This window comes from Suricata suricatta, chromosome 1, assembly GCF_006229205.1.
Source record: "Suricata suricatta isolate VVHF042 chromosome 1, meerkat_22Aug2017_6uvM2_HiC, whole genome shotgun sequence".
Lineage (NCBI taxonomy): Eukaryota > Metazoa > Chordata > Mammalia > Carnivora > Herpestidae > Suricata > Suricata suricatta.
Window position 1 is genome coordinate 135,488,239 of NC_043700.1, and position 26,945 is coordinate 135,515,183.

Genomic DNA, 26,945 nt, shown 5'->3' on the forward strand with positions numbered 1-26,945 from the left:
GACAGAAAAACTTACATTATGTAATTATACCTTTGTTTTGTGATGATAATTTAGTAAGATATTCATTTTGTTCATTTCCTCTATATTTCACCTTCTCTTCTTTTCAAGTCGATAACCCATTTGTTTTAATTTCTTGCCCTGGAGATTTCTTCACGCTTGACCAGGGAAACTTCCTGCAGTTAAAGACGAAACCCCGCACTGTGCAGAACCCCAAGCTCTTTCCAGCAGCCATTCTAGATGTGGCAGGAGATGCAGGGAGAGAGGGTGGGTGGACACAGTGTGCCTCAAATGGCAAGAAACAGAAGAAAGAATCCCAAAGACCAGAAAGAAGTTAAAGATCAGTCCTGCAATTATTGGGGACTTACCCCACTTTCCTACAGTGTAAATAATGACCATGATTGAAGGTTTGCTACTCAGTGGGATGAGATGATATAAACAGAAAAACGAAAGTGGTCTTTCATACACATACAACTTTGTGGACTAAGATTCATACCTCCTGTCTGTACTCGCTGCTCCCAATCACCGCATACTGCAATCACCGTGAGGACAGGGTCCTGGCCTGTTCACCACTATGTCCTCAGAACCTAGCATTGTCCCTACGTGCTCGGCAGTACTGCGGTTTGTTGTTGTAGTGATTGTTGTCTTGCATGAAGAGAGTTAGCTAATAACTCACTGAAGATCCAATAACTCAAAGACGTTCCTAGGGCCACACCAGCCCACACTGTTAAAGCCTCCAAGAAGAGCCCTGCTTGGAACACTCCTCCCTCTTCCTCCGCCAGGTTCTGAGCAAAATAATACGAAAGGCCTATTTTAGATGGAAGCTAAAATATCACCTTTATTACTGACAGTAGCCATGTTGGAGCACGTGGATCTAGGTTCAGAAGGACTTGTTGAGTGAAATCCGGGAACAGGGCGACTGTCCCATGTGGGCCCCAGCAGGGGCTGGCCGGGGCAGGGCTCCTGTCAGGAAAGGGAGGAGCCATGTTTCCCAGGGGCCATCTTACTTCCTAGTGAAGGAAAGACAAAGCTGCCCAGTTGTCTCCCCAGTCTTACCAGGGGCACACTCAGCAGCCAGGATGGTGGAGCTCCTGTCACCTTGTGTGTCATTGTAGCAAACATGTATAATTTAATAAAAGCTGTACGTGGCCCCTTCCACACACCCTGGCCATGGGCCTGGGTCCTCTGTGAGTGGTCTGGGGACTGTGGGTGGGCTGCTCTCTGGGTCTCCCACACTCCTGAGGGCCCACCAGTGACATCATTTAAATTCACAAGGCGATTGGTATCCCAAATCTATTTTTGTCAAGCATATTTACCACTGCATTAACATGTTAGGTTAAATATTACATGAACGGGGAATATAAGTGTGAAATGAAGGAAGATTGCTGTGAACATTAAGCTTCGTGCTTTGGAAAGGTTCAATGAAGGTGGCATTACCGGTTCCCTAAGATGACTGGGAACTCCCAGCGGCAGACTCAAACTCCAAACAACGTTTGATGTTAGAAGGCCAGCAAGTGAACGTACAGGCATGTTTGAGGGTAAAATAGAATGTGTTGCAAGTACTCAAGCATCATCTTTTATAAGGGGTTTTTAGGGGTTTTTTTTTTGGTTTTTTTCCTTTCCAATCAACTCCTAGTCTCAATTATGTTGAATAAAATAGCTTCTGCCATAGATGATTCACAGAGCTCTTGTGGGCCAACGAATCAGGTTTTCTGCAGTTTTCTCCTTCCTGAACATCTCTTCTAAAGTCAAGTACACACACCCCTGTTGTACTGCTGGATAATTCACATCCATTTATGAAATAAACACTAAGAAGAGGACCCAAGGCTCCTTTCCTTTCTCCTTGGGAACTTAGTTGTTTTGCTTCTCACAATTATTCAAGTGATGAGGGAATGTTGAAAAGGTTAGTCCTCAAAGTTTTCATCAGGCGACAGGAAAGAGCAAGGGGTTAAAGACAATACTTACAGTCTCGGGTAGATTTGGGTAGAACGTTTTTTTAAAAGTTTTGCCGGTTCCTCTGTTCTTTTCTTGATGCCCTGACAGTAAGCCCACATGTCCTCCAGTTTCCTGTCCGGATCCAGCACTTCCAGCACCTTTAATAAGAGCTACAAACAGAAAACAGCCATGGAGAGAAGAAAAATGTGCTGAAAAAGAACTGAAAAAGAAGGCTCCTTGATTCTAAAATGGACCAGACCAACAACATGTCCTACTGCTTGGCTTTTCCAGCCGGTGATGCTCTTCATCAGTTTCTGTGCAGGTACCGAGCTGGGCGCTGTGTGTAAGTGTCCACCGCCGAGACCTTAGGCGTGCACCCACTGTGCTGAACCACCCCCCCAAGGAAGGGCGCCCTGGGCCTGCCCCAGTCCCCGATGCCCCACCAGCCAAGTGCCTCTAGAGGACTTCTGTAGTTTTTGACTGCCCAGCGTCCACTCTTCCTCCTATAAATAACAGTATCTAGATTTTTCTTTGGACCCAGCTTTGCTCCACAGGCAGGACAGGTCAATCAAGACCACAGTGACTGGTTTAGGAACAGGCACATAATCCAAAGTTTACCCACGGGAACTAGGCTATGCGATTTTGCTGGAAGCACACATGCAAAAAGAAGTGTTCTTTTTCCTGGTAGCATTTAAATCTAGAGTGGCTGGTGGCCATCATAATACCGAAAGAAAAGATTCTGCCTCAGAAAGAAGCCAACACACCCAGCTTGGGAGGTCAGACATGGAAATAAGGACCTCCGTCCTATGCACCGTCTGCAGAGGTGTGGAAATAATCTATTTGTCATGGGCTCTGAAGCTCTGGCCTGCAGGAGACAGTGGAGAAAAGCCCCAGGTGGAAAATAATTGATTAGAAATTCTGGTTGTCCTGGAGCGCCTGGGTGGCTCAGTCGGTTGAACATCCAACTTCGACTCAGGTCATGACCTCACAGTTTGTGGGTCTGAACCCAACATCGGGCTCTGTGCTGACAACTCAGGGCCTTGAGCCTGCTTCAGATTCTGTGTCTCTCACTCTCTCTGCCTCTCCCATGATTGTGCTCTGTCTGTCTCTCAATGATAAATAAATGTTAAAAATGGAAAAAAAAAATTCTAGTCCTTTCTCTAAACTTCTCTGCCACAAATCATTTATTTATCGATTTGCTCATTCATTATGCACAAATGTTGACTGAGTGTCTACCATATGCCAGGTATTGGTGGAACACAGTGAGAGACACAGATAAAGTCCCTGCCTTTGCAGAGATTTTATTCCAGCAAGGAGCCCAGTGGTGACAAATGCTGTGATGAGGAACAGATCACAGTAAGGGACAGAGAATGAGAGTACAAGGGAAGTGTTACTTTATGAGACATGTGAGCAAGGATCTGAAGGAAGCAAAGGAGTGAGCCAGACAGACATGTGGAGGCAGGTGTCCCGGGCCTGGAAGAGAGATCTGAATTGGACCTGCTGACTAGGCTCACAGAGCAGCCAGGAGGCCAGCGCAGCTGGAGAGGAGTAGGTGGTGAGGTTGGAAGAGGAGCAGAGCAGGGGTGGGGCAGAGAGCAGACCATGCAGGGCCTTTTAAGAAAGGTCTATCAGAGGGGCACCTGGGTGGCTCAGTCAGTTAAGTGTCTAACTTCGGCTCAGGTCACGATCTCACGGTTCGTGGGTTTGTGCCCTGCCTCGAGCTCTGTGCTGACAGCTCAGAGCCTGGTGCCTGTCTTCAGATTCTCTGACCCTCCCCTGCTCACGCTGTCTCTCTCTCTCAAGTAAAAAGCATTAAAGAAAAAGAAAAGAAAGGCCCATCAGAGGGCTTTGCAGAGATGTTTGTCTATCTCTTTCTTTCTCTCTTTCTTTCCTATTTACTTATTTTTACTTTGAGAGAGAGAGAATCTCAAGCAGGCTCCACACTCAACGTAGGGCCCTGGCTCAGTCACTGGACCCTGGGATCACGACCTGAGCCAAACTCGAGTGACGCGCGGCTGACGGAGCCATTCAGGCACCCCGAGAAGGCTAGCTTTCTGAACGACTGCCACGCTGACTGGCCCAGGGAACAGGGTGGGTAGCAGGCAGTTAGTTCCCTGCCCCGGCATCCATTCTGCCTTTCTCCTGAAATCTAACAGGACCGTGTTCCAGGTTTTGTTCAACACTGCAACGCCCAGCCAATAAACACAATCTTCTAGACTCCCTAAAACCTAGAAGTAGTCAGATGAACACGATGTTTACCAGGAAAGTTATTATTTGTCTAGTTAAAAGACAGAGTCAGCTTTCACCTTAGCTCCATTCCCCCTCCTTGTTTGAGAGACAGACTCGATGCCCGGAGGTGTGGAAGCCATCTGAGATACAAGAACAAGAGACATACGCTAAGGATTGTGGAGCTCGGAGGCAAAAGCAGCCCGGGACCCTGGGGACATGATAGAGCGGCCCCCCAACCCCAGGCTACAGTGACAGAAGCAAGACTGGACAATTCCCCCTTGGTTTCTCCCTCCCAAACATCCCAAGCAAGTAGGCTGGTAGAACTTCAAGGGAAAATAAGCCCAATGTTTCTGGTGTGCCGGACCTGTGTAAGCTGGCCTTGTAGGAAGCAAAGGGAGAGGCAAGTCTGTGGCTGAGAGCAGAGAAGGGAGGGCTCCTCCACGAGAACGCTCCCCCACCCCCGCGGGGCGTTCATCATCCTCTCCCCCACATAAACGTGTCACCCCCTTGAGAGAACTCACAGGCAACTGAGAATTATTTTCAAAGCCCCCCCACAGCCCTAGGTCAGGAGTCACCTCGACAGGCATGTCTTCCCCCAGATTTGGGTAGAGAGCCAAGGGGTGTGGGGTCAGCCGGGCTTGAACGTCTGCCAGGAAGGCCTTCCGCGCCCGCTGGGCTGGCGAGAACCTGGGAAGCAGGGCCGCTTCCGTGCGCCACCTGTGCTGCCTCTTCTTTGGGGCAGGTCGAGGAGCTGCAGGATGAATCTGGGGGAGAAAGGCTTCCGGAGGACCCCGAGTGATCAGACCCTCACAAGGCGGGCAGCCTTTCCTGAAGTCATCCACTTCCTTCTTCAGAAACGTCCATCGCAGGCTGCTCAGGGAGGTGGGGCATGTCGGCCTGTGCTCGTGCTTTCTGAAACACTTGGAAGGTAGATTCTCTTTGTACCTGGAAGACAACACGCCTGGTCAGATGGGTCACAGGGATGGGGGCAGGACACAGAAATTGGACACAGCAGTTGGACAGAGGCTACTCTCCACCTTTTTTTTTTTTTTAAATATTTATTCATTTTTGAGAGAGAGAAGGGAACAGAGGACCTGAAACAGTCTCTACACTGACAGCAGCAAGCCCCATGCAGGGCTCGAACTCACAAACTGTGAGATCATGATATGAGCCAAACTGGGATGCTCGGCGACTAAGCCACCCAGGCGTCCCCAGCCTCTACCCTTCCTTAGGAGGTGAGGTAGGGAGGAGGGGTTTTGTGGAGAGGGTCCAGCTAATCAGACTCCTAGTTCAGGGCACATGATCACTGGTCAGTGCACGGCCCCTCCCCTGTTTCCTTGAGCCCGTGTAATCCCGTATCCCATTCTCATTGCTCTCCCTGCACAGGCAAACCACTCTCACAGATTTAAGACAAATGCTTTAGGGGTGCCTGAGTGGCTCAGTTGGTTAAGCATCTGACTTTGGCTCAGGTCATGATCTCAAGCCCCACAACTGGGCTCTGTGATAACAGCTCAGAGCTTGGAGTCTGCTTTGGATTCTGTTATCTCCCTTTCTATCTGCCCCTCCTCTGTTTTCACTCTGTCTCTGTCTCTCAAAAATAAATGAAATTAAAAACAATGTTTAAATAAATAATAAAACAAACTCTTTGGCTTGTATCTTCCTTATAATATCTGTTTTCCTTTTACGTGCATATATTCTTAATTTACATAAATGGTACTATTCTTTTTCTTACTAACTTGCCAAGCACCATATTGTAAAGGCCTGCCATGTCACTATGCATAAATCTAATTGTTTATTATCAACCTGCCGCCACCGTGGTTCATCTATCCATTCTCTTTGTGAAGGACACTCACAAGTTGCAGCTACTTTTTCTTGTCCTTTAAAGGACCACAGTGCCACAGTGGCAAGAGCCTGGATCCCAATGACAGCTCGCCCTAACTAGCCGAATGACCTTGGCCCTTCAGTGTACCTCTCTGGGCCTCAGTCGACCTCCTAAACTCAGAGGGTCGAAGTTTGCAAACTGGCAATCCCTGGGCGGCATGGGAGGCCTACAAACCTGTCATTTGGTCCCTTTTCTGTTTGAGTAAGAATTATAATGGCTAACCTACATCAAGGACTTTTTACATAATAGGCATGTTCTAGTGTTTGACCTGTATTAACTTACTTATTACACCCAGCCTGCTTCACTCAATCTCCTTACCCACCAGGTCCCTGTTTGTTTGCACTGAGGTGTTAGGCCATAAAGATGAGATGGAAAAGGTTGATGGAAGAAAGCTGAGACCAGTTCCTGGGCAGTCTAACCCTCCCAGACATCGCCAAAGTCAGGACTTGGCACTCTGATCAGCCTAAGGGCAGGTCACTCATTGTCTTAATACATCCCACTACCTTAGTCAGATACTTCTCTATGACTGTTGTCTTTTCTCTGAAGCCTCTTCCACCCCCGGGCCCCTTTCATCTGCAATGGCTTGTTACACCTAATCTACTCCTTGTTACACGCAGCCATGTAGGCACAAAGCATTTTTAAGAGGTTTCAGTTCAGGGCGCCTGGGTGGCTGTCGGTTGAGCATCTGGCTCTTAATTTTGGCTCAGGTCATGATTTTGCGGTTATGAGATCAAGCCCCGGTCATGATCTATGCTAAGCAAGGAGCCTGCTTGAGATCCTCGCTCTTCTTCTCCCTCTGCCCCTCCCAGGCTTGCACTAGCTTTCTCTCTGTCTCTCTTTCTCTCTGTCTCTCTCTCAAAAAGAAAAAAAAAAAAAAAAGAAGAAGAGGTACCAGCTTGAGCCCTATTCTTTTCTTGTGAGTCCTAGAAACTTCTTACTTGCTGTGTGTGCATGTATTTGGGCTTAAACCAGTTCTACTGTGAAGATCTACATGCAAGGCTACACAAAGTTGCTCCTTGAAGTAAATAAATCACTCTCAAGTAGCTAAGTGGTGGGGGTGTTGAAATTATGTCTCACCTTAAGATGTGATGATCCATTCAGCAAGACCTGCTAGCAAGTAACTTTCCATAATTTTAGATATCTTCACAGAGTTTATGTTCCACACATTTACAACTAACTCAAACATCCAAGCGCTTCACACCGTCAAATCTGATGACTGACAGTTTTGCTAACGAACAGTCATACAACTCCAAACGGGGAAAGTGCGGCAGCCAGCTCCAGCCTCATAGCATGTCAGATCCGGCAGAACCTGAAGGAAATCCAGTCTACTTCCTCCCTTCTAAATGAAGAAACCTAGTTCTGAGAAGTGAACAGGCAACCAGAGTAGCACGACAGCCTCCCACCACTCGGCTTTGCCTCCTGTAGTTAAGAAACATGGCTCTGCACTTTGTTAAGTTTATGAAAAATTTTGCTTGATCCAGAAAGTAAAACTGAAAACATTTTTTCCCTAAACATTGACTATTTCCAGAGTTACTAGCAAATGCTCCACAGATATCTCCATCTTCAAGGACTGCAGAAGAGATGAGGGCACCTGGTGGCTCAGTCGGTTAAGCATCAGACTTTGGCTCAGGTCACGATCTGGTGATCTGTGAGGTCAAGCCCCGCGTGGGGCTCCAGGCTGACAGCTCAGAGCCTGGAGCCTGCTTCTGATTCTGTGTCCCCCTCTCTCTCTGCCCCTCTCCCACTTGCTCATGCGCTCTCTCTCTCTCTCTCTCTCAAAAATAAAATAAAACATTTAAAAAATTGCAAAAGAGTATTGGGCATTTATCCTAAAGAAATGACAACTTACGTTTGTACAAAAACCTGAACACAAATGTTGATAGCAACAACGAAAAACTAGAAGCACCTGAATGTCCTTCAATTGGTGGAACAGTCATACAACCATAGGAGCCATAAAAAGGAACAAATTGCTGATACACAGTGTCTTAGATGGATCTCAAGGGCCTTATGCTGGTGGGGGGAAGCCCATCTAAAAAGGTGTTATATTGTTTTATTCTATTTGTCTAACATCCTCAAAAGAACAGAGTTACAGAAGTGAAGAACAATTATGGTTGCTAAAGGTTGGGGGTGGGGAAGGAGTGCTGATAAACGGGTTGCAAGAAGTAGTTCCCTTGTGGTGAGGAAATAGTTTCGTATCTTGACGACTACATATGACAAAATTTTATAGAACTATACCCACACAACTGTAAGCGAAATCTGATGAAATCCAAGTAAGGCCTATAGCCTGACTAATAAATTGTGCCAATGCCTATTTCCTGTTTTGGTAATGTACTACAGTTGTGTAAGATGGCAGACTGAAAGCAGCTGGGGGGAGGGTGCATTGGACCTCCGTACTATTTTTGCAACTTCTTGGAGTCTATAATTATTTCAAAACAAAAACTTTGAAAATGTGGAAAAAAAGATTTGCAGAGGGTTGATAATTGCTAAAATGCACACAGTACATACTCCATGCCAGTAACTGCTTTACATGTGATACAGCAATTAATCCTCACCACAATCATATAAAGCTGGTTCATTCTGTTGCTCCCATTTTACAGTTAAGCAAACTGAGCCCAGAAGGAGTAACTAACTAACTTGTCTAAGGTCACTAGGCAAACAAGAAGAGAACTGGCCTTTGACTCCAGCTTTTCCGATTCTAGACTTTGGAATCAACCACCGTATGGGGCTGTCTGCGAGAGAGCCGAATTCCATTCTCATAAATAGCTCAAGGAATCCGTACAGGCAAAAAGCCTTGGGTTCCTGCCCCGTGGCTGTGACACCATCCATTCAAAATGGCAGCAGACCCTCCCAGTACGTGAGGCACGCCCCTCCCCTCTTGCCCCAAGCACAGGCTCAGCTTGGTAACACGCAATCACAGGCTGGGTGGCCAGAGGTTCCAGATCCAATTGGCTAACCCAGAGAAGAATGGGTGGTAAGCTAAGGCAGTCACCTCACCAAAGGACTCTGCGGCCATCAGGTTCCCATCTGGAATGGGTATGTCCATCTACATTCCCTGGGAGGTTGGGAGCAAAACAGAGGGGGGAAAAAAGTGTGCTTGGCGACAGAACGTTGATTATTCTACATTATAATCATTTAGATGCTGAGGACCTTGTGGAGAAAAGACGAGCGGTACCCCCAGCAGAGCCATTCGTGGCCATCCCCCCCACCCCCGCCGACCCTAGCCCCCAGCAAGCATGGGGTGCAGGCGCCCCCTCGCGGCACCCCCAAGGGGTGCGCCTCGCTTGGGCCCGGCGCGCTTACCCCGGCCCGCAGTTCCTGCCCACCGGCCCGCGCTTTGGCGCCGCTGGCCCGCACAGCCGCTTGTGGTCGCCCATGGTGTCCCTGGCTCTTCGACGACAGCCGGGCTTTTGTGGTGTGTATTCCGGGCCACTCGGGTCGCTAGGAGACCGCCTAGCTGTGCGCCGGCCAGATTGGCGCCGGATGGCCCAGGCGCCCCCTGGCGCACCCCACTTTTCCCAGGGAGCGCGCCGCCCAGAACCCACGCCGCATCCGACTTCAGTGCCCGGGGCGGTGGACCGTCGGGGGGAGGGGGGACGAGAGAAAAGGATCTGGTGTTTGGTTTAATTGTGTTTTAATCTTTTGGGAAGGCATCTTCTTCCCACTGAAATTTACCGTAGGCTGGCCCCTGCCTGTTTTGCTCACCATTTCAAAGGGAGTTTGTTGAAGGAAAGGAAGAAGGCAGCTGGAGAGAGTGATAAAATTTGAAGTGGGGTCCGTGAGCAAAGGGCTAGAAAAGAATTCCTGAGATGTTTTTGATGCAAAAAGGTGATTTTACTGTAACATGGGCACAGGACCGGTGGGCAGAAAGAACTGCTTTGGGATTGTGAGGAGGGACTGTATACTTTTTAAGTTTGTGGAGGGAGGGAGATAGAGATAAATTAAGTTTCTAAGGAATTTTAGAAGCAAGGCTTTCAGGACCTTGAAGGGCTAGCTGCTGTTAAGATGAGGTTAGTCTTTAACAAAACATAAACATTAGGCACTAAGGCAGCCATGAGTTCCTTGAGGAAAGTCACGTTCTGCCTGTTTCACGTTCTGCCTGTTTCACGTTCTGCCTGTTTCACGTGTCTATCAGTGGGCTGGGAGCTATATGGAGATTTAATTTAAACCTCACTTCTTTGTTTCCCTCATCAATAGCAACAGAAAAAGAGTGAAAAGGGAAGGAAACGGACTGATTTCTGAGGTGGGAAACCCTTTTTAGCATGAATGTTTTCTTGGAGGTTTTGCAAATCTCTGAGAGTCACTGCCTCCATAAACTGAGGGCTGAGTACTATCTGGTCATGGGCTGATTACCAGTCCCTTCCAGCTCTTGTGTTATTTGATTCCTCTGCCTAGATCCACTTGCTGTGGTCAAGTTATCATCCTGTTGGGCCTGGTAGGCAGATACCCATGTAAATACGGATAGCATGAGGCTTGTGTTTGGTTTTGCAAATTTCTTTTGCTACTTCTGAGTAGTAAACATTAAACATGGCTTCCAGAGGAAAGAGCAGCCAAACATTCTCCTGCCCCCAAATGTTAAATTGTATTTAAAATGTTTCTGTTCCAGTGGGATAATTTTCCTAGTCATTTAGAGAGGAATCTTCTCATCTTCAAACTCTCTAGGAGTATATTAGCTTCACATTTGGAAATCTGTTCAGTATCTGGATAGTATTAAAGTTGCTCTGACTGGTACTAGTGTGTCCGGATAGAACTGGTGCTTTTTTTTTTAATGCTTATTTAATTTTGAGAGAGAGAGAGAGACAGAGAGTGAACAGGGGAGGGGCAGAGAAAGAGGGAGACACAGAATCTGAAGCAAACATGGGGCTCAAACCCACAGACTGGGAGATCATGACCTGAGCCGAAGTCGGACGTTCAACCTACTGAGCCACCCAGGGGCCCCTGAATGGAACCAGTTCAGAACTCAAGTATGGCTGCCCAAGGCTGGAAAGTCAACATTCAGAGACAAGTGGTGGTAGGAAGGAAAGGTTGCTTTATTCATGAAGCCAGCAGCCTGGGAAAACGGTGGACTAATGTTTCAAAGACCATCTTCTCCATGCAGGTGAAGCTGAAGGGTTGTGTTTTTGTTTTTGTTTTTGTTTTTTAAGAGGAAGGCCTGGAAAAAAGGTAGGGGGCTACGTGCAAGAGAAGCAGGTGCCCACTCGGTTAGTTGTATGCCCTTGTGACCCTGAACAGACTGGCTGGCATCGTGGCAGCTGTTTTTGAATGTAGTCAGGCCTCTCTCTTCTGGGAAAGCTTCGTCCTTCACTTCTCAAGGCCAGTGGTCTGCCAATCTCAAAGAAAAGTAAGTTAGTTCTGCTACAGATCCAGGGACTTAGATCAGCAAGCACGGAGGGCCTCAGCTTGAAACAAGTTAACCCTTAAAGCTGGCTGGAGTGCTGTTACACCAGTTCTAGCACCTTCATTTGCTGTTGGCGTCCGGCGCCCTTTTCCGTGCAGCGTGGAGCCCTGGAGTCCCACCACCTGAGATGAATCCTGACTCGGCTAGTTAATAATTATGCACCCTTGGGCACAATTACTTAAACTTTTTTTTAACTCCATTGATTTTCTAGTCTGAAATGGAGGAAATAACAGTATCTCCTTATAAGGGGTACTGGCAGATCAATGAGATAATGAATGTAAAGCACTTAGCAGCGCTGGCCATTAAGAATCCCTCAGTAACTGCCGAGCAGTGGCGTTATCTCAGCTGTGAACTGGGGGCGGTAATGTTCGCCATGCCTTCTTCACAGAGTTTTTATAAGAGTCTGTTAATGGAGAAAGCTACATATGGAATCATTATAAGGAGTCTGACGGATTGTTTTCATTATCTTTGATAAAAAATCTCTCGTGTTCATTTGTTCGATTGCACACTCAAGCTTCTATTACTTTGAGGAAGTAGGATTTTTTTCATAAGACTGAGGATGAGGTATTATGTCTCTCATGCTCCTACTACTGTGCCTGGCGTATAGTACATACTATTTCAACAAATATTGTCCGTAATGGACATCTTAGGCTCTAGGGATGCAATAAGGAATAAAACTTGTTCCTCATCAGCCTGATTCCTGAGTTCTAGTGTTGAATGAATTGATCAGAAACCACCTATTTCATGACTTGCATCCTCACAGGTTGATATTGACTCCATATCTGGTAGTAGATAAATAACATCCTATTTATTTCCTCACATTCTATTCCTTTATTATATTCATTACTCACGGAATCTCTCATTCATTCTCTTTGTCTCTTTTGCAACACAAAAGTAAAATGTGTTGTTACATATAGTAAATGAACAGATGTTATTTAAGAATGAGGATAATGAGATTCTAGGCATTTTTCCTATCTTTATTGCCAGGTAGTATAGCCATTTTATTTCCAAATAGGATTATTCAAAGACCCATAACAGGGTTACCAAACACTATTACTGTGTCTTTCCCCCGCAAGGATTAATAACTGTCTCTATAGCATTTTATTACATATGAGCAATACTTGGCTCATAGTACTTCCCAGTACTATGTTCGTTCTGATCAACGAAAACAGCAGAACATTAAGCTGAGAAATTATAAAGTGGTCCTGGAAATTATGAAGTAGAAAGCTTTGGCATCTGTACAAAATATTACCAATCATTCCTTCCGGACTTCATGGGATCTAGACAACTGTACCCTCAGTCCAGTTCTCACAGCATTTCTACAGATAAATTCAGTGCACATGAGCTCACCAACAAAAATAAAATCCACGAGGAAACAAGGCACAATGACTAAGAAAGAGCAGAAAAAACAAAGAACAGAATCTGATTTACAGAAACATTATGTATTGGGATGTTCAGATATAGAATATACATAAATAAAATTAGTTATGTACAAATATGTATGTTTAGATATGTAAAGTAAGCATGTTTAATGTGTTTTGGAAATAGTGGAATTGGAAATACGAGCAAAGTACAAGAAAATATTTTTAAAGGAAATTTGAAAAAGAACCAAATAGAACTTATAGAAATGAAAAATATAGTCCTTTCAATTAAAAATTCTGTGGGCTGGGTAAACTGATTAGTCTAGCTAAAGAGAGATAACTCAGAATCAATGCTGAGAGTGTAGCACAAAGAGGTGAAAAATTGAAAACATGGAAGAGAACAAATTTGAAGATCTGGAGGACAGTGTGAGAAGATCTACCATACTTACAATCAGATTTCCATAAGAAGATGGTAGAGAGGCAATATTTTAACAGATAATGGCTGAGAATGTTCCAGACTTTTTAAAAGACCCAAATCCTCAATTACAGGAAGAACAATAGACCCAAATAAGATAAATAAGAGGTGCACCTCGATGGCTCACTCAGTGTCTTGATCTTGAGGTTGTGAGTTCAAGCCCCACTTTAGTTGTAGATATTACTTAAAAATAAAATATTAACAAAAACATTTTCAGGCAAATGAAAACTGGCAGAATTTATCAACAGACCATAACTAAAGAAAATTCTAAAGGTTGCACTTAAGATAAAATGAATCCCAAAATGAATATTAAGAAGTGAGATGGGGTGCACCTGGGTGGCTCAGTCAGTTAAGCATCTGACTTCAGCTCAGGTCATAATCTCGCAGTTCATGAGTTTGAGCCCTGCATTGGGCTCTGTGCTGACAGCTCAAAGCCTGGAGACATTTCAGATTCTGTGTTTCCCTCTCTCTCTGCCTCTCCCCCACTCTCTCTCAAAATAAAAATAACATTAAAAAATTTTTTAAACAGTGAGATAGAATGTTAAGCAGAGAAAATTATAAATATGTAGGTATTCTTTTAAAAGGAGGGTTGTATAAGATAATAATAAAGTGCAGTTGGCAGAGATTAACGAAAGAAATTATCTGAAATACTAAATTATTTAATTAATAGATAAGCGGATAAATATATTGATTAAAGTAATATAAAGAAAGATGTACCAGGCAGATATTAATCAAAAGAAACAATGAAACTATACTAATATCAGACAGAATAGGCTTGAAGACAAAAAGATCATTAGAGATATGTGAACATTACTAAAGGTATCATTATGCAAAATGATAAAGGTTCAATTCATACATATGCACACACATTAGAGATTTACAATTCTGAACGTGTATGCACTAATGATATAGGTTAAAATATAAAAGGGAAAATTGATAGGTCTACAAAGAGAAGTTTATTAATACTCTATTTAAATGGAAATATTTTAGTACAGCTCTCATTAACAAATCAAATAGACCAAAAAAAAAAAAAAATCAGTGAAGACAAAGAATTTAAAGCCTGATCTAATGTATATATGTAGAACTTTGCATCCAACAATCACAGAAAACACATTCTTCTCAAGAACATGTAGAACATTATATTTGCAAGTTCATAAAGTAAGTTAACATATCTGAGTTGATGTAATTTAACCCACATCCTTGATCAGAATGCAGTTGAGTTAAATATCGGTAATGAGATCGGGGCACATGGGTGGCTCAGTCAGTTGAATATACAACTCCTGATTTTGGCTCAGTCATCTCAGAGTCATGGGTTAAAGCCCCACTTGGCGTTTGGGATTCTCTCTCCCTCTCCCTTTTCTCCTCTTCTCTGCTCATGGGTGCTCTCTCTCTCTCCCTCCCTCTCTCTCTAAAATGAAAAATTTTTAAAAAATAATAAATTGATGTCACTTAAAAAAATTTTTATATAGTTTATTTATTTTTGAGACAGAGAGAGAGCACCAGTGGGGGAGGGTCAGAGAGAGGGAGACAGAATCCGAAATGGGCTCCAGGCTCTGAGATGTCAGCACAGAGCCCAATGCGGGGCTCGAACCCACGAACCGTGAGATCATGACCTAAGCCGAAGTCAGCCGCTTAACCGACTGAGCCACCCAGGTGTCCCTGATGTCACTTTAAAAATATTAATAACAAAAATGAAATCATACTTAAAACCATTTATTTGGAAATAAAATACAAATTCATGGGTTAAGAAAGAAAATGTAAATTAAAAATAAATGTAAAAACATAAAAAATTGTGGGATGCTGCTAAAATGATACTTTGGATGAAATCACCTTGAATTATTGAACTAAAAAAGAAGGTTAAGACCTAAATAAATGGAAATAGATATTATGTTCATGGATCTGAAAACTTTATATTAAGATGACAATACTACCCAAAGCAAGATACTAATTCAATACAATCCCTTTAGAAATACCAATAGTGTTTTTTGCAGTAATAGGAAAACCCATCCTAAAATGCATATGGAATTTTGGGTTAAGGGGCCCAAAATAGACAAAACAACCTTGAAAAAGAAGAACAGAGTTGGAGAACTCACATTACCTTTTTCAAAACTTACTACAAAGCTAAAATGCTCAAAACAGTCTGTATAGACCAATGGAATTGAACTGAGAGTCCAAAATAAGCCCTCACGGCTACAGTCAGTTGATTTTTGAAAAGTGTGCCAAGACTTCTTTCTTCAGAGAAAGAAGTATAGTCTCTTCAATAAATGGTGCTGGGAAAACTAGGTAGACACATGTAAAAGAATGAAGTCAAACTCTTACCTATACAGTATACAAAAATGAACCCCAAAATGGACTAAAGACTTGAATTTAAGAGCTAAAACTGTTAAACTCTTAGAAGAAAACACAGGGGCAGATCTGCATAACCTTGGGTATAGCAATTGTTTCTTAAATATGACACCAAAAGCAGAGGCAAAAAAAGAAAATATAGGTAAATCAGACTTCATAAAAACTACAAACCATTGTGCATCAGAGGGCACTAGTGAGCAAAAAGACAGCCCACAAAATGGGGGAAATATTTGCAGGTCATATATCTGATAAGAGTATGATATTCAGATTATGTTTTTTGGAAAAAAACCTACCACTCAACAACAAAAAGACAACCCAGTAAGAAAATAGGCAGAGGACTTGCTGTGGACAACCGTTTGGTAGCCCTCAAAAAGCTAAACATAAACTTACTATATGAGCAGCAACTCCACTCCTACGCAGGTAACTAAAAGGATTGAAACAGGGACCCAGATATTTATAACACCAGTATTCATAGCACCACTATTCATTATAACCAAAAGGTGACCATCGACAGACCAATGGATTAAACAAAATGTGATATATGCATGTAACGGAATGCTGTTCTACCATAAAAGGAGCAAAATGCTGATACATGCTACAGTATAGAACCTTGAAAATATTATGGTAAGTAAAATAAGCCAAATACAAAAGGACATATTTTGTATGACTCCATTTTTAGGAAATATCTAGAATAGGCAAATTTATGGAAACAAAATGTAGGTTGGAGATCATAAGGGACTAGGGGGGAAAGAGGAACAGAATTATTCCCTAATGGGTACCCTACTGTTGGAGGGGATGAAAAATTTTAGAACTAGACAGTGGTAATGGTGGTACAACACCGTGAACGTATTCAACTCCCCTGAATTGTACATTTAAAAGTGATTACAATGACAAATTTTATATGTATTCTGCTACAGCTTTTAAAAGTTAAAAACTGTGACAACAGGGGCGCCTGGGTGGCTCAGTTGGTTAAGCGTCCCGCTTCAGCTCAGGTCATGATCTCACATTTCGTGGGTTCGAGCCCCGCGTCGGGCTCTGTGTTGACAGCTAGCTCAGAGCCTGGAACCTGCTTCGGATTCTGTGTCTCCTCTCTCTCTGACCCTCCCCTGCTCACGCTGTCTCTCTCTCTCTCTCAAAAATAAATAAAACATTAAAAAATGCAACAACAAAAAAAGAAAGGTTGAAACTTGTGATGAGCACCAGGTGTTGTATGGAAGTGTTGTATATTGCACATCTGAAACAATATTACACGGTATGTTAGCTAACTGGAATTTAAATAAAACTTAAGAAAAGAAAATTAATGAGTTAAGAATCCAACTTAACAAATTAGAAAATGACCATTTATATAACTCCTGCCAAAGAAGGGTATTTTTCATGTTGAACAAAAGAAGCCAGACTCCCAAGCATATATACTCTGTGCTTTCACTTAGGCAAAGAGTTGACACAGGCAAAACTAATTTCTAGTGATAGATGTCAGAGTGTGGTTACCTGGGGATAACTGACGGAAAGAAGGCCAGAGGAAGCCAGCTGGGAGGCAGGAATGTTCTATACCCTCATCTGGAGGTGGGTACGTGGATCACATGAGTAGAATTTCCATGAGCTGTGAACTTCAGGCTGTGCACATTGCTGTATGCATTGTGCTGTAGTCCCCCCTTATCCAGTTTCATTTTCTGCAGTTTCAGTTCCCCATGGTCAGCCACAGTGTGGAAGCAGAGTTTCCTCCTTCTGACAAATCCAGAAGGCCGGGGGTAGACTAATGCTATGTCCCGGTGCCTCACTTCCTCTCATCACATAGGCACTTTATCAACTCACATTACCGCAAGGGTGACAGTACAATGAGATATTCCGAAGGAGAGAGAGACCACATTCACATTACTTTTATTACAGTATATTGTTATAATTGTTTTATTTTATTATTAGTTATATTGTTAGTCTCTTATTGTCACTTATTTATAAATTAAACTTTATCATACGTGTGTACGTATAGAAAAAAACATAGCATATGTAGGGATTGGCACTATTCATGGTTTCAGGCATCCACTGAGGGTCTTGAAACGTATCCCCAACAGATAAGGGGGTAACTGCTATCCACTAAGAGAAAAGCAAGAAACATGGAGCATTTTATATCAGGAAAATAATCCTGAAGAATTCTCTCCCCCATCATCCTATATAGAAACAAGGGTCCAGGGAGTCATGGATTCCTAGAAGTCTGCAGACTTCCCTCTATACTTCTTTTGTGACACTCTTCCAAGGGAGGGGTATTTACAGTATTCAGCCACCAGGAAGGCATGTGCAATAACCAAGTCAGGGAAACAGCCAGACAGATTGCAACAGCGGGGTTCTGGGGCCCCCTGGCCATGCCAGGCGTACCCCTTTAGTTACCGCTCTGGTGGGAGGGTTGTTTCAAGGAAGTGGTTAGGGCAGTCAGAATACAGTGGCCACTGGAGATTGTTCAAAGCAGAGGCTATTTACCAAAGAACGCAGTGTTTTGACAATAATTTCGGTCTTAAACCGTGCTTGCCGGCTGAATATCATCTCTCTCCCTCACCCACAGGATCTCCGAACAGACATCCTCTATAACGTCACAGGAGGCTTTTTGAAATCTGCCATCAGTGTTGTCCCCAAGCCAGAATAATAACAACAAGGGGTAAAGCGTGACATCAGTAATCAACAAGAACATCACTTGGCAGGTAGCATGAAGATAATGCCAGGTAAGAGCTTACAAATAAAACTGCTGCAGTTGCTGCCCCCACGAGGTTATGGGCCAGTGGATGGAGGGGTCCCTGAGACCCAGCAGCTGGTAGATATGAGGAGATGTCTGAGGCATCTACAGTACACTAGACACATTCAAAGGAAGATGGAAGAGATCTCAGCCACTACTTTTTGGAGAATAGTGGGCCCTGGACGGTGAAGAGTAGATGAGATGTGGAGCTAGGCTGTGGGTAAGAGTGGAGACAGTGCAGCTACTGGGGAGAGCAATCTAAAAGGACTTAGTCAAATCAAGTAAACTGTGTGTTGATCACTGTCTGCCCTGTGATTTGTCCCCACCTGTCCCTGTTCTGTCCTGACACCTACAGGCTGCAGTTGGGGGTGGGTTCAACTAGCAGAAGACACTGATTAGAGCTGGGGTGGAAGGCGTGGAGGGAAAATTCAGGATAATTTCCCTCTCCTTCTATCTCCTAGGGAGTATCTGTATTTTTTCCCTTGACTTTCAGCTGCCACCAAGCAGCCGTGATACAATTCTAACTTCCATCAGACTCAGATTCCTGTTACAAGTAATTCCTGTGGTTTGGCTGTGGTAGGGGCTTTCCTGCTACTAAGATCTTATCCTCATATCCTCTGCCTGGCTCTCAGTTCTCTGTGATCTGTTCTTGCATTAAGATCTCTCAGTTTTAACATGCTTAGTGTGGCTACTGTTTTCCTGATTGGATATATATGTTACTTATGACCCAGTGTTTCCCTGGCAGGGGATAGAAATCCAGAGGAATTCTCACCCATAAGGGAAGATAGAATGAGGATATTTGTTGCAACGTTGTTAGAAGTGTTGGTGAGTTGAGGGTGAGGTGTGTGTCCATATTTGTGATGCAGATGGACAAAATGGATGGAGAACTAGGCATCAGTTAGAAGCGACAGTCTAGAAATATACTCAGGAACATGGTTAGTCTTTTTAAAATATCATGCTGGGTTAAGAAAGAAACAGTGAAATTTTTATGCTGTAATATGATTTATATAAATTAAAAATGCATGAATACAAAACAAAAAAATATATTTTACAAGAATTCCTACCAAGAGAAGGGTATACTTCAACACTTAGGAATGGTTGCTGATGAAGAAGTCAGAGGACTAGAAATGGAGAATGGAGAAACAAAGGAATGTATGAATGAATGAATATGAGAGGACCTTGCGAACCCAACTGATAATGGAATGTCATGAATTAAATAATAAGATGAACTGATATGCTATACCTGAAGTTGGAATGAAAATGTTGCCAGAAGAATAGGTACTAGGTGGCACTGAGACATAATTTCAAAGAACACACTGTGGATTGTGAAATGTTGAAAAATAAATGCTCCAAAGCCAAGTTAGTTTGCGGTAATAAGAGCAAGAACATGGGACAGATGGGGAAGGACGGAGCCAGAGCTAGTGATTAGTACTGGTAAAGCAGGGGTTTGCTGAAATTCTGTGGCAAGTTTATGTGAGCCCAGCTTGAAGAGGATTCTAGGTCTCTTGATTTTCTTTTCAGTTGCATTTAGACATGAGCAGAGATTATGATTTGGAGCATCACAACTGAATATAAATGTACCCAAAAAACCCTGGTTCGTGTCTTTTAAGGGTCAACCACAGCCTCAAAGGATGGGCTGCTTTTTCAAGGGGGGTTCAGATTATGATCAACATATGGACTAAAAGATTAGAAACCAGGAGCACTGGAGTGTGTAGGGGGGACTTGAATTTTCATCAGTGTAATTAAATTAAAATATGACAATAATAAAAAAGAAATATTTAAACTTGACATTGAGTTTTACTTTCCCATGCTTCTATTTTTAGAGTTGGTATAACTTCCTTGGCTCAAAAGCATTCAAGTACTGGAAGATTCTTTTGTAAAAGGTTGTAGGAATACTTGAAAAATGACCAAATTTAGAGCCCCAATATAATCAATATCAGTTAAAAACCCTATTGTATGTCTGTTGTTGAATAAGCTTCAAGTGAGCATTGCCCTTCTCTTTACAAATGGAGATGTTAAAGCATGTTTTGTTCATTAATTCTGGCACTGCTCCAAACATAACTCCCTCTCAGCAATTAACATATTTGATGTTGTTTATTTGGGCTTTTTCACATGTATGCATGACGATGCTAAAGAAATATTGTGAAGTTGAACTGAATTTTTTCCCCCAGTTTGTGAAGCTAAAGCAGCAATTCAAATAAAACAATAATGCATTATTGACTCATTAAACTTATTAAGCTCATGTCTAATGACATGAGGAGATTAAGACAGTCATTCAAGCTCACGCCACCAATTAGTGGGGAGATTGCATCATGACTCAGAGCTCTTCACTGAGTCACTTGGAAAAAAGTGGACTCAGAAACCAAGCTAGAGAGTCAATATAATATAGTGGCTAACCTGGGTGACCAACCTGGGCTTGAATCACTGCCCAGCACTTAATAACGCTGGGCAAGTCTCTTACACCTCAACGTTTCTTCTTTAGGAAAACAGACCTAATAACATTCTACGTCATAAGTTTATCATATGAGAGCAGTACAGAAATGATCTAAAACTGTGCTGTCCAGTAGAAATATGATGCAGGCCACCAACATGAGCCATATATGTAATTTAAAATTTTCCAACAGTCACATTTTAAAAAGTAAAAAGAAACAGATACAATGAATTTTAATAATATCTTATTTAACCCAATGACTCAAAATATTACTATCTTAACATATAATCAACATAAAAATATTAGTGAGATATGTTACATTCTTTTTTTCATACCAAATCTTTGAAATTTAAGCACATCGCAGTTTGGACTAGCCACAGTTCACATGCTTATCAGCCACATGGGTCTGGTGGCTACCACACTGGACAAGATAAGAAGTAAGTATTTAGCCAAGTGCCTAGCACAAAGGAAGCACTCAAGGAATATTGGCTCAAAAACATTCCCTGGGTTTATCTGTAGGTTGACTGCATGTGATACTCAGTTATAAGGGTAGAAAATATATGTTATTAACACAGTTTGAAATTTCACAAGTATGTGCCTCCATTTCAGTTATTCTTGCTCTGTTTACTCCAGGGAATAAGACTTTGCCCTTTTCCCCTTTTGACGTGAGCAGAGGGTTGTTAGTCCTGGAGCTGTTCCGATGAGGGACTTTCCCTGAGAACCAAGATAAGAGTGTAGCCTCCATAAAGAATCTCACAGAATTCTTGTCCTAGTGAACAAATTGCATTCGGCTGGCTAGATATTTAATGTGCTCTGATTACCACTGGAGTACATCTGGAGTAAAAATTGTATTTATTTTATGTTTTATATTATAATGTTATTTTTCTTTTTGAAACTGACATGAGTAAGTACTCTCCTTGTCTCCTTCCAGTCACATCCCTCCTCGATTTCCTCGGGAATCTGCCTCTAAACAGGCGTAATAAATTCATTTGAATTGTCTCCACTCCATGCTGGCCTCATAGTCACCTTTACCTGCTGAATTCTTGGTGATCAGAGCTGAGCTAGGAACCCAGCCTTCTGTATGTGGCTGTCCTAAAGAGAAGTGTGGGATGAGGGGCCAAATTCCCCAGGACCCTGGCAGGATGCCTCAGCCAGTCCACAGAGCACTGTCTGACTGTCTTAGAAAGACCATACTTATATATGTAGAATGGTAGGAACAGATTCCCTGAGCTAGATCAAAATCTAACAAAAGAGGGCAGGTAAAGGAAATTCTGTCCCCAGTCCCTGAAGGCTGAGCCAAGCCGGGAAACACTAGCCTAACCCAACGTTATTTCAGCCTCAACCCTGATTCAGAAGAATCTTTAGAGCCTTGAAAAGCACAGACCTAATAATGCCATAACCTTCCTTAAAATCTTCTACAGCACCCCATTAGACACGGAATACATCCAGACTCTCCAGACCAGTACTCACACCCCACAGATCTGACCTGCTCACATATTTCCCTTATTTCTCACTCCTCCTCCAGTGATATTTCTACTTTGTGCTCTTCCAACTCATACTCTGTCTTTCTTAATGTTTGTGTTGTGCACTTTGGCTAAAAATTCCTTAGTTGTGGATCTCCACTACTGTCTCTGAAATCCCAACTCCAATCCCACACCTTCTAGAGGTGGAATTTTTCCTTCCCCCTTCCCCTCCAAGAGATCTCTCTTCATAGTGTTTCTTCTATTAAACATCAAGCATTTAGCATTTTTAGTGGACATTACAGATGCTTCTTCAGTGATTATCCTACCCCTTCCCCACTCATTTTAGGAGAATGACTGCACTCAACTCTAATGATGGACCCTGACTAGTATAAACCACTGTAATCTTATTCCACCCATGAATGGCTCAGATCCGGACAGGAATGCAGCCCCCACCAATCAGTGCATCGCATTCCTTGGCGATCTGGCTCAGTTGGCCCAGTGTTCAACACAAGTTCAATAGCTAGGGGAAAAGAAGACTTTTCTCATGCTCTCAGTGGCACTTATTGTTATAATTTATAATTAATTTTTAAAATTTTTTAAATATTTTTATTTATTTTTGAGAGAGCATGATCAGGGGAAGGGCAGAGAGAGAGGGAGACACAGAATCTGAAGCAGGCTCCAGGCTCTGAGCTGTCAGCACAGAGCCCTATGCAGGGCTTGAACCCACAAACCATTAGATCATGAACTGATCTGAAGTCAGACGTTTAACCGACTGAGCTACCAAGGTGCCCCACAATTAATTTTTTATTTATCAAAAGTATTTGAGGTGGTTGACTTCACCGTTGAGTTTGAGCCACTGGAGAGAAAGAAACCATTTACCATCCTACCTACCTCCTTAGAGTGGTACTTTTCAAGGAACTCTACACATTTTGTTTGGATTCACATTGAGTCTGTATAGACTTGGAGGATACACACCAAACTCATCCATGGGCCCAAACTCCTGGGTATGTCCTTAAAATGGTTAGATTTTACTTTCTGTGATACTGACAATACATGGAACAGGACTGGGACAGTCAGATGTCGGAAAACTAAAAATTTTTAAAATACTAATAAAGGAAAAGAAAAGACTAAAATTAACTGAGTCATACATACTTTTGCTGTTATTCATACCAAGTCAAGCCAACTTTTACTTGAAATGTGGACCCTATCAGGCCATGGCAGTTTCTAACCTTGTTTCTCACATCACCTTTGTTCATCTCATGACATGAAATAAATATCTGAAAAAGTTCTGGACTTGGTTAAGGCCATAAGACATCTCAATTACTACTAGAAATGAAAGAACCTAGGTAATTGTGCTTCTTCCTCCTATGTCTGTTTGTCTTCATTATTTTCCCTTTAAAATTCTTGTGAAAACTATAAAGTGACTTAAACCTGAAAAGCCCGCCTGATAGGTTTCTGTTGGTTTGGACAGTTAATTAAACTGTTCTTTAATCTCTCCAAAGTACTTCATGTATGTGCAAAATTCAAACCCACTTTGTTTTGCTGTCTGAGCTTATAGAAGAGTGTTAACAGCATGTGTGTTGGTGTCAGGCTGCCTAGATTGGAATCTTTCCAGTAGCTACTCCAGGTTGGAGTAGCTCTCCAACCTCAGGAGAGTGATCTAACCTCTCTGTGCCTCAGTCTCCTCATCTGTAACAGTGAGAATAGTCATAACACTTACCTCATTGGGTATTGTGAAGAGCAAATGAGTTATCACATGGAAAGTGCTTAAAACAGTGCAGAACAGGTAGTTAAGCTCCCAGTAATTATGAGGGCTATAATTCAGAGCATTTCTGAACTAGAGACTCTAAATAGAAGTGCTCAATTATAGTAATCTGTGCTTCTGGAGACTCCCAGGCCAGCTTTGTAAGTAGCAGGACAAGGTGATGAGGTGGTAATATAAAAATGAAAACCATGTTCTTTTCTTTCAATTAGTTGACAATCTCTCCTTTACCCCTAACTGAGAATCCATATCTGTCATGCCCTGTTACTAGCTTCATGATTTGGGGCAAGTCATTTACTCTCTCAGAGATCTCCCCACTTTCTTTCAAATGTAAAATGGGGCTATAATCCCTAATTCATAGGAATAGTGTAAAGGAAAGAAAATATAGAGAGTGCCTACCACTGTTCCTGGTGGATGACCGAGTCTTCCCTCCTGCTAATGCCCACCTGAAGTTCATCAAGAATAAATAGCTTGAAACTATATTTTTAAAACGATTTCCCTGACAGGAATGGGTACCTTTACGGGAGAGGTCTGAGTACAGCTGCCACAGGCATCTTTGGCTTTTGCACCCAACCTGACTGGACGACTTGCCTTCAGGCTCAGATTCTTCAAAGCTCTTCACTTGATCTTTATCTGTATTGGTCCAGGCTCTTCACACAGAAAGCTTATAAGGCAGCTTTGGCTAAAGGTGACTTCCTTGTTTGCTCAAGAAATTCCTCATGAAGAAATAGTATCACAAAGGTGAATGTTACTTCAAAATATGGAGAATAAATCTGTAGGTGAAAACAAGGAAAAGGCATCTCAGATGCAAGCAGCAGATACTGCTTTTATTTATTTATTTTTATTTATCTATTTTGAGAGAGAGGGAGAGAGAGAATCCCAAGCATATCAAGTGTTCTCATATCAAACTTTACAAAAAACAAGAACCTGTCAGCATGTAGCCCTACTTGGGGCTCAAATCCACGAACCTTTGAGATCATGACCTGAGCTGAAATCAAGAGCTTGTCACTCAACGACTGGGCCACTCAGGTGCCCCCTGAGAATGAATTTAAAAGGAACCTTAGTCTCTTAAAGGATGTAGAAACAGCAGAAAAATCTCTACAGACCCAGATTCACCCAGTTCCACCACTGGAGGTAGTTTCTCTTGAGACTCGTTACTGGGCATCAGTAGAAGAATATATTCCCAAATGGGAACAGCTTCTTCTGGGAAGAGCACAATATCCTATCAGTGTTGAAAATGAAAATAAAGCAGAAAATATCATCCAAAATGAGGCACAGTGATAACTTGTTCACATACTCTTGAAAAAATAACTGTTTGGTACAGCTAAATGTTAAAGAAGATATAGGGCATTTCAGGAACTATAGGAATCGAATATGTTCATACTGTCCCATTGCCCCCTCAAAGACAGTAAAGATATGAGTGTCTGCTGACAAGCCTCAGGTTATCACTTTGAGACCTGCCACTACTTCAAGGTCATGAACCTACTTTCTGCCAAACCTGTGAACGCGTTAAAAGTTTATAGTGAAAGGTGAGCTGTGTATTCAATGAGTTGCCAGAAAATTAAATAAATAAAAAATAAATAAAAATAAGAACTATCCCCTTAAAATAAAATGTATCTTAAGTTAGTTTTCCTATTTAAATCAGACATAAGACAATTTTAAAGACTAACTACTCCCTAAAATAAAATAAGGCTGGGGCATCATTTAAAAACTATTCATTTAAACAAATTCCATGGTCCATTGTATATAAATGAAAACTACTTACACATATACACACATAAAGACAGCTGTATAGAATGTTTAATTGAATTTATAATTGATCATTTTGAAAGAAAGGTTCTAAGTTATTTCATTCTGTACATGGTAAGCATTTCTGTGTGTCAGCTCTTTAAGGAGGCATAAAAACAACTTGTCTTATCTGAGGGAGGCTTCTTGTCTTTTGTAACGTTTGATATGAGAACACTAGCCAGTTGCGTCCCTCCTTGTAAACCTGGTTTCTATTCTATACAGAATACTTCAGACCGCAATGATATTTATATACAGTGGCAGGCACTTTATATGCTTCATCTCATTTAATCCTTAAGAGATCTCTATGAGGTAAGTACTACTTATTATTCCCATTTTATAGATGAAGAAATGAGACATCCAGGGGTTAAATAATTTGCCTAAGGTCACACAGCGACTAAATAAGGGAAGCAGGATTCAAACACAAATGGGCTTCAGAGTCCACTGACAACGTTGAACTTTATCTGAGCCCTGTGCTCCCAGAGCACAGCTGAGGTAGCTCCTGACCCTCCTGCCTAGCCTCCAAGGACCCCCTGTCCCGCAGAGATAAGACCCTCCCTCCGGACTCTTGTTTACCTGCCTTGACAAAACCCAAGATCCTCTTTTCCCCCCAACATTCTTCCTTCATGAGTGAGCATTTTTCCCATTACAGTAGCTGGAATTAATTCATCCTTTTCATTGTCTGGTGCATTTTCACACCACAAACTTATCCACGTACAGACAAGGTTGCTAATACCTGAGAAAATAAAGTCCAATTCAGAGATTCCTCTGAACTATTGTCAGGTAATGTCTCTCTCCCTCTTTTTTTAAGTATATTTTTTGAGAGCAAGGCAGGGGAAGGGCAGAAAGAGAGAGCAAGAGAGAGAGAATCTCAAACAGGCTTAACCAACTGAGGCCCCAGGTGTCCCAGGTAATGTCCGTGTCGGTGGAGTGGCCCCCATGCATTTTACCCATCCTTTCATAAACATTTCAGAAATTTTTACCACAGGGAGAAAAGGTAGATCCCTGAGACGGTATGAGGTATGTTCAGTTCACAGAAAACTAAGACTGCTTGAAGTGATAGTGGTTGCTAAAACAGAGACCGTGAACAGATTTGCAGTTTTGAAAATAGAACTCTCCCCTCAATCAATCAGTCTCTCTCCCCACCATCCCCCTTGCCTCC

At 42.6% G+C, this 26,945-nt stretch overlaps 1 protein-coding gene and 1 pseudogene across 5 annotated transcripts in view; one reads left to right on the plus strand and one right to left on the minus strand.

Moving 5' to 3' along the window:
• The window catches only part of LOC115281734 (protein FAM47E-like), a 36,049-nt gene extending 26,626 nt beyond the window's left edge, over nt 1-9,423 (minus strand). For 3 of the 5 annotated variants that reach the window (XR_003904427.1, XM_029927228.1, XM_029927309.1), the window contains exons 1-4: nt 9,344-9,423; nt 4,737-5,106; nt 4,239-4,301; nt 1,963-2,102 (exon numbers count right to left, since the gene is read on the minus strand). Coding sequence is in view for 4 of the 5 variants with exons in the window: in XM_029927228.1 (XP_029783088.1) it covers nt 1,963-2,102; nt 4,239-4,301; nt 4,737-5,106; nt 9,344-9,417 (647 nt within the window). In the remaining variant the exon portion in view is untranslated. Of the gene's footprint in view, nt 1-1,962; nt 2,103-4,238; nt 4,302-4,736; nt 5,107-9,037; nt 9,096-9,343 lie in introns of all 5 variants that reach the window. The other 2 variants (XM_029927528.1, XM_029927400.1) reach the window with 2 other exon arrangements.
• On the plus strand, nt 9,416-25,279 carry LOC115301763 (annotated as a pseudogene).
• The last annotated feature ends 1,666 nt before the right edge of the window (nt 25,280-26,945 follow it).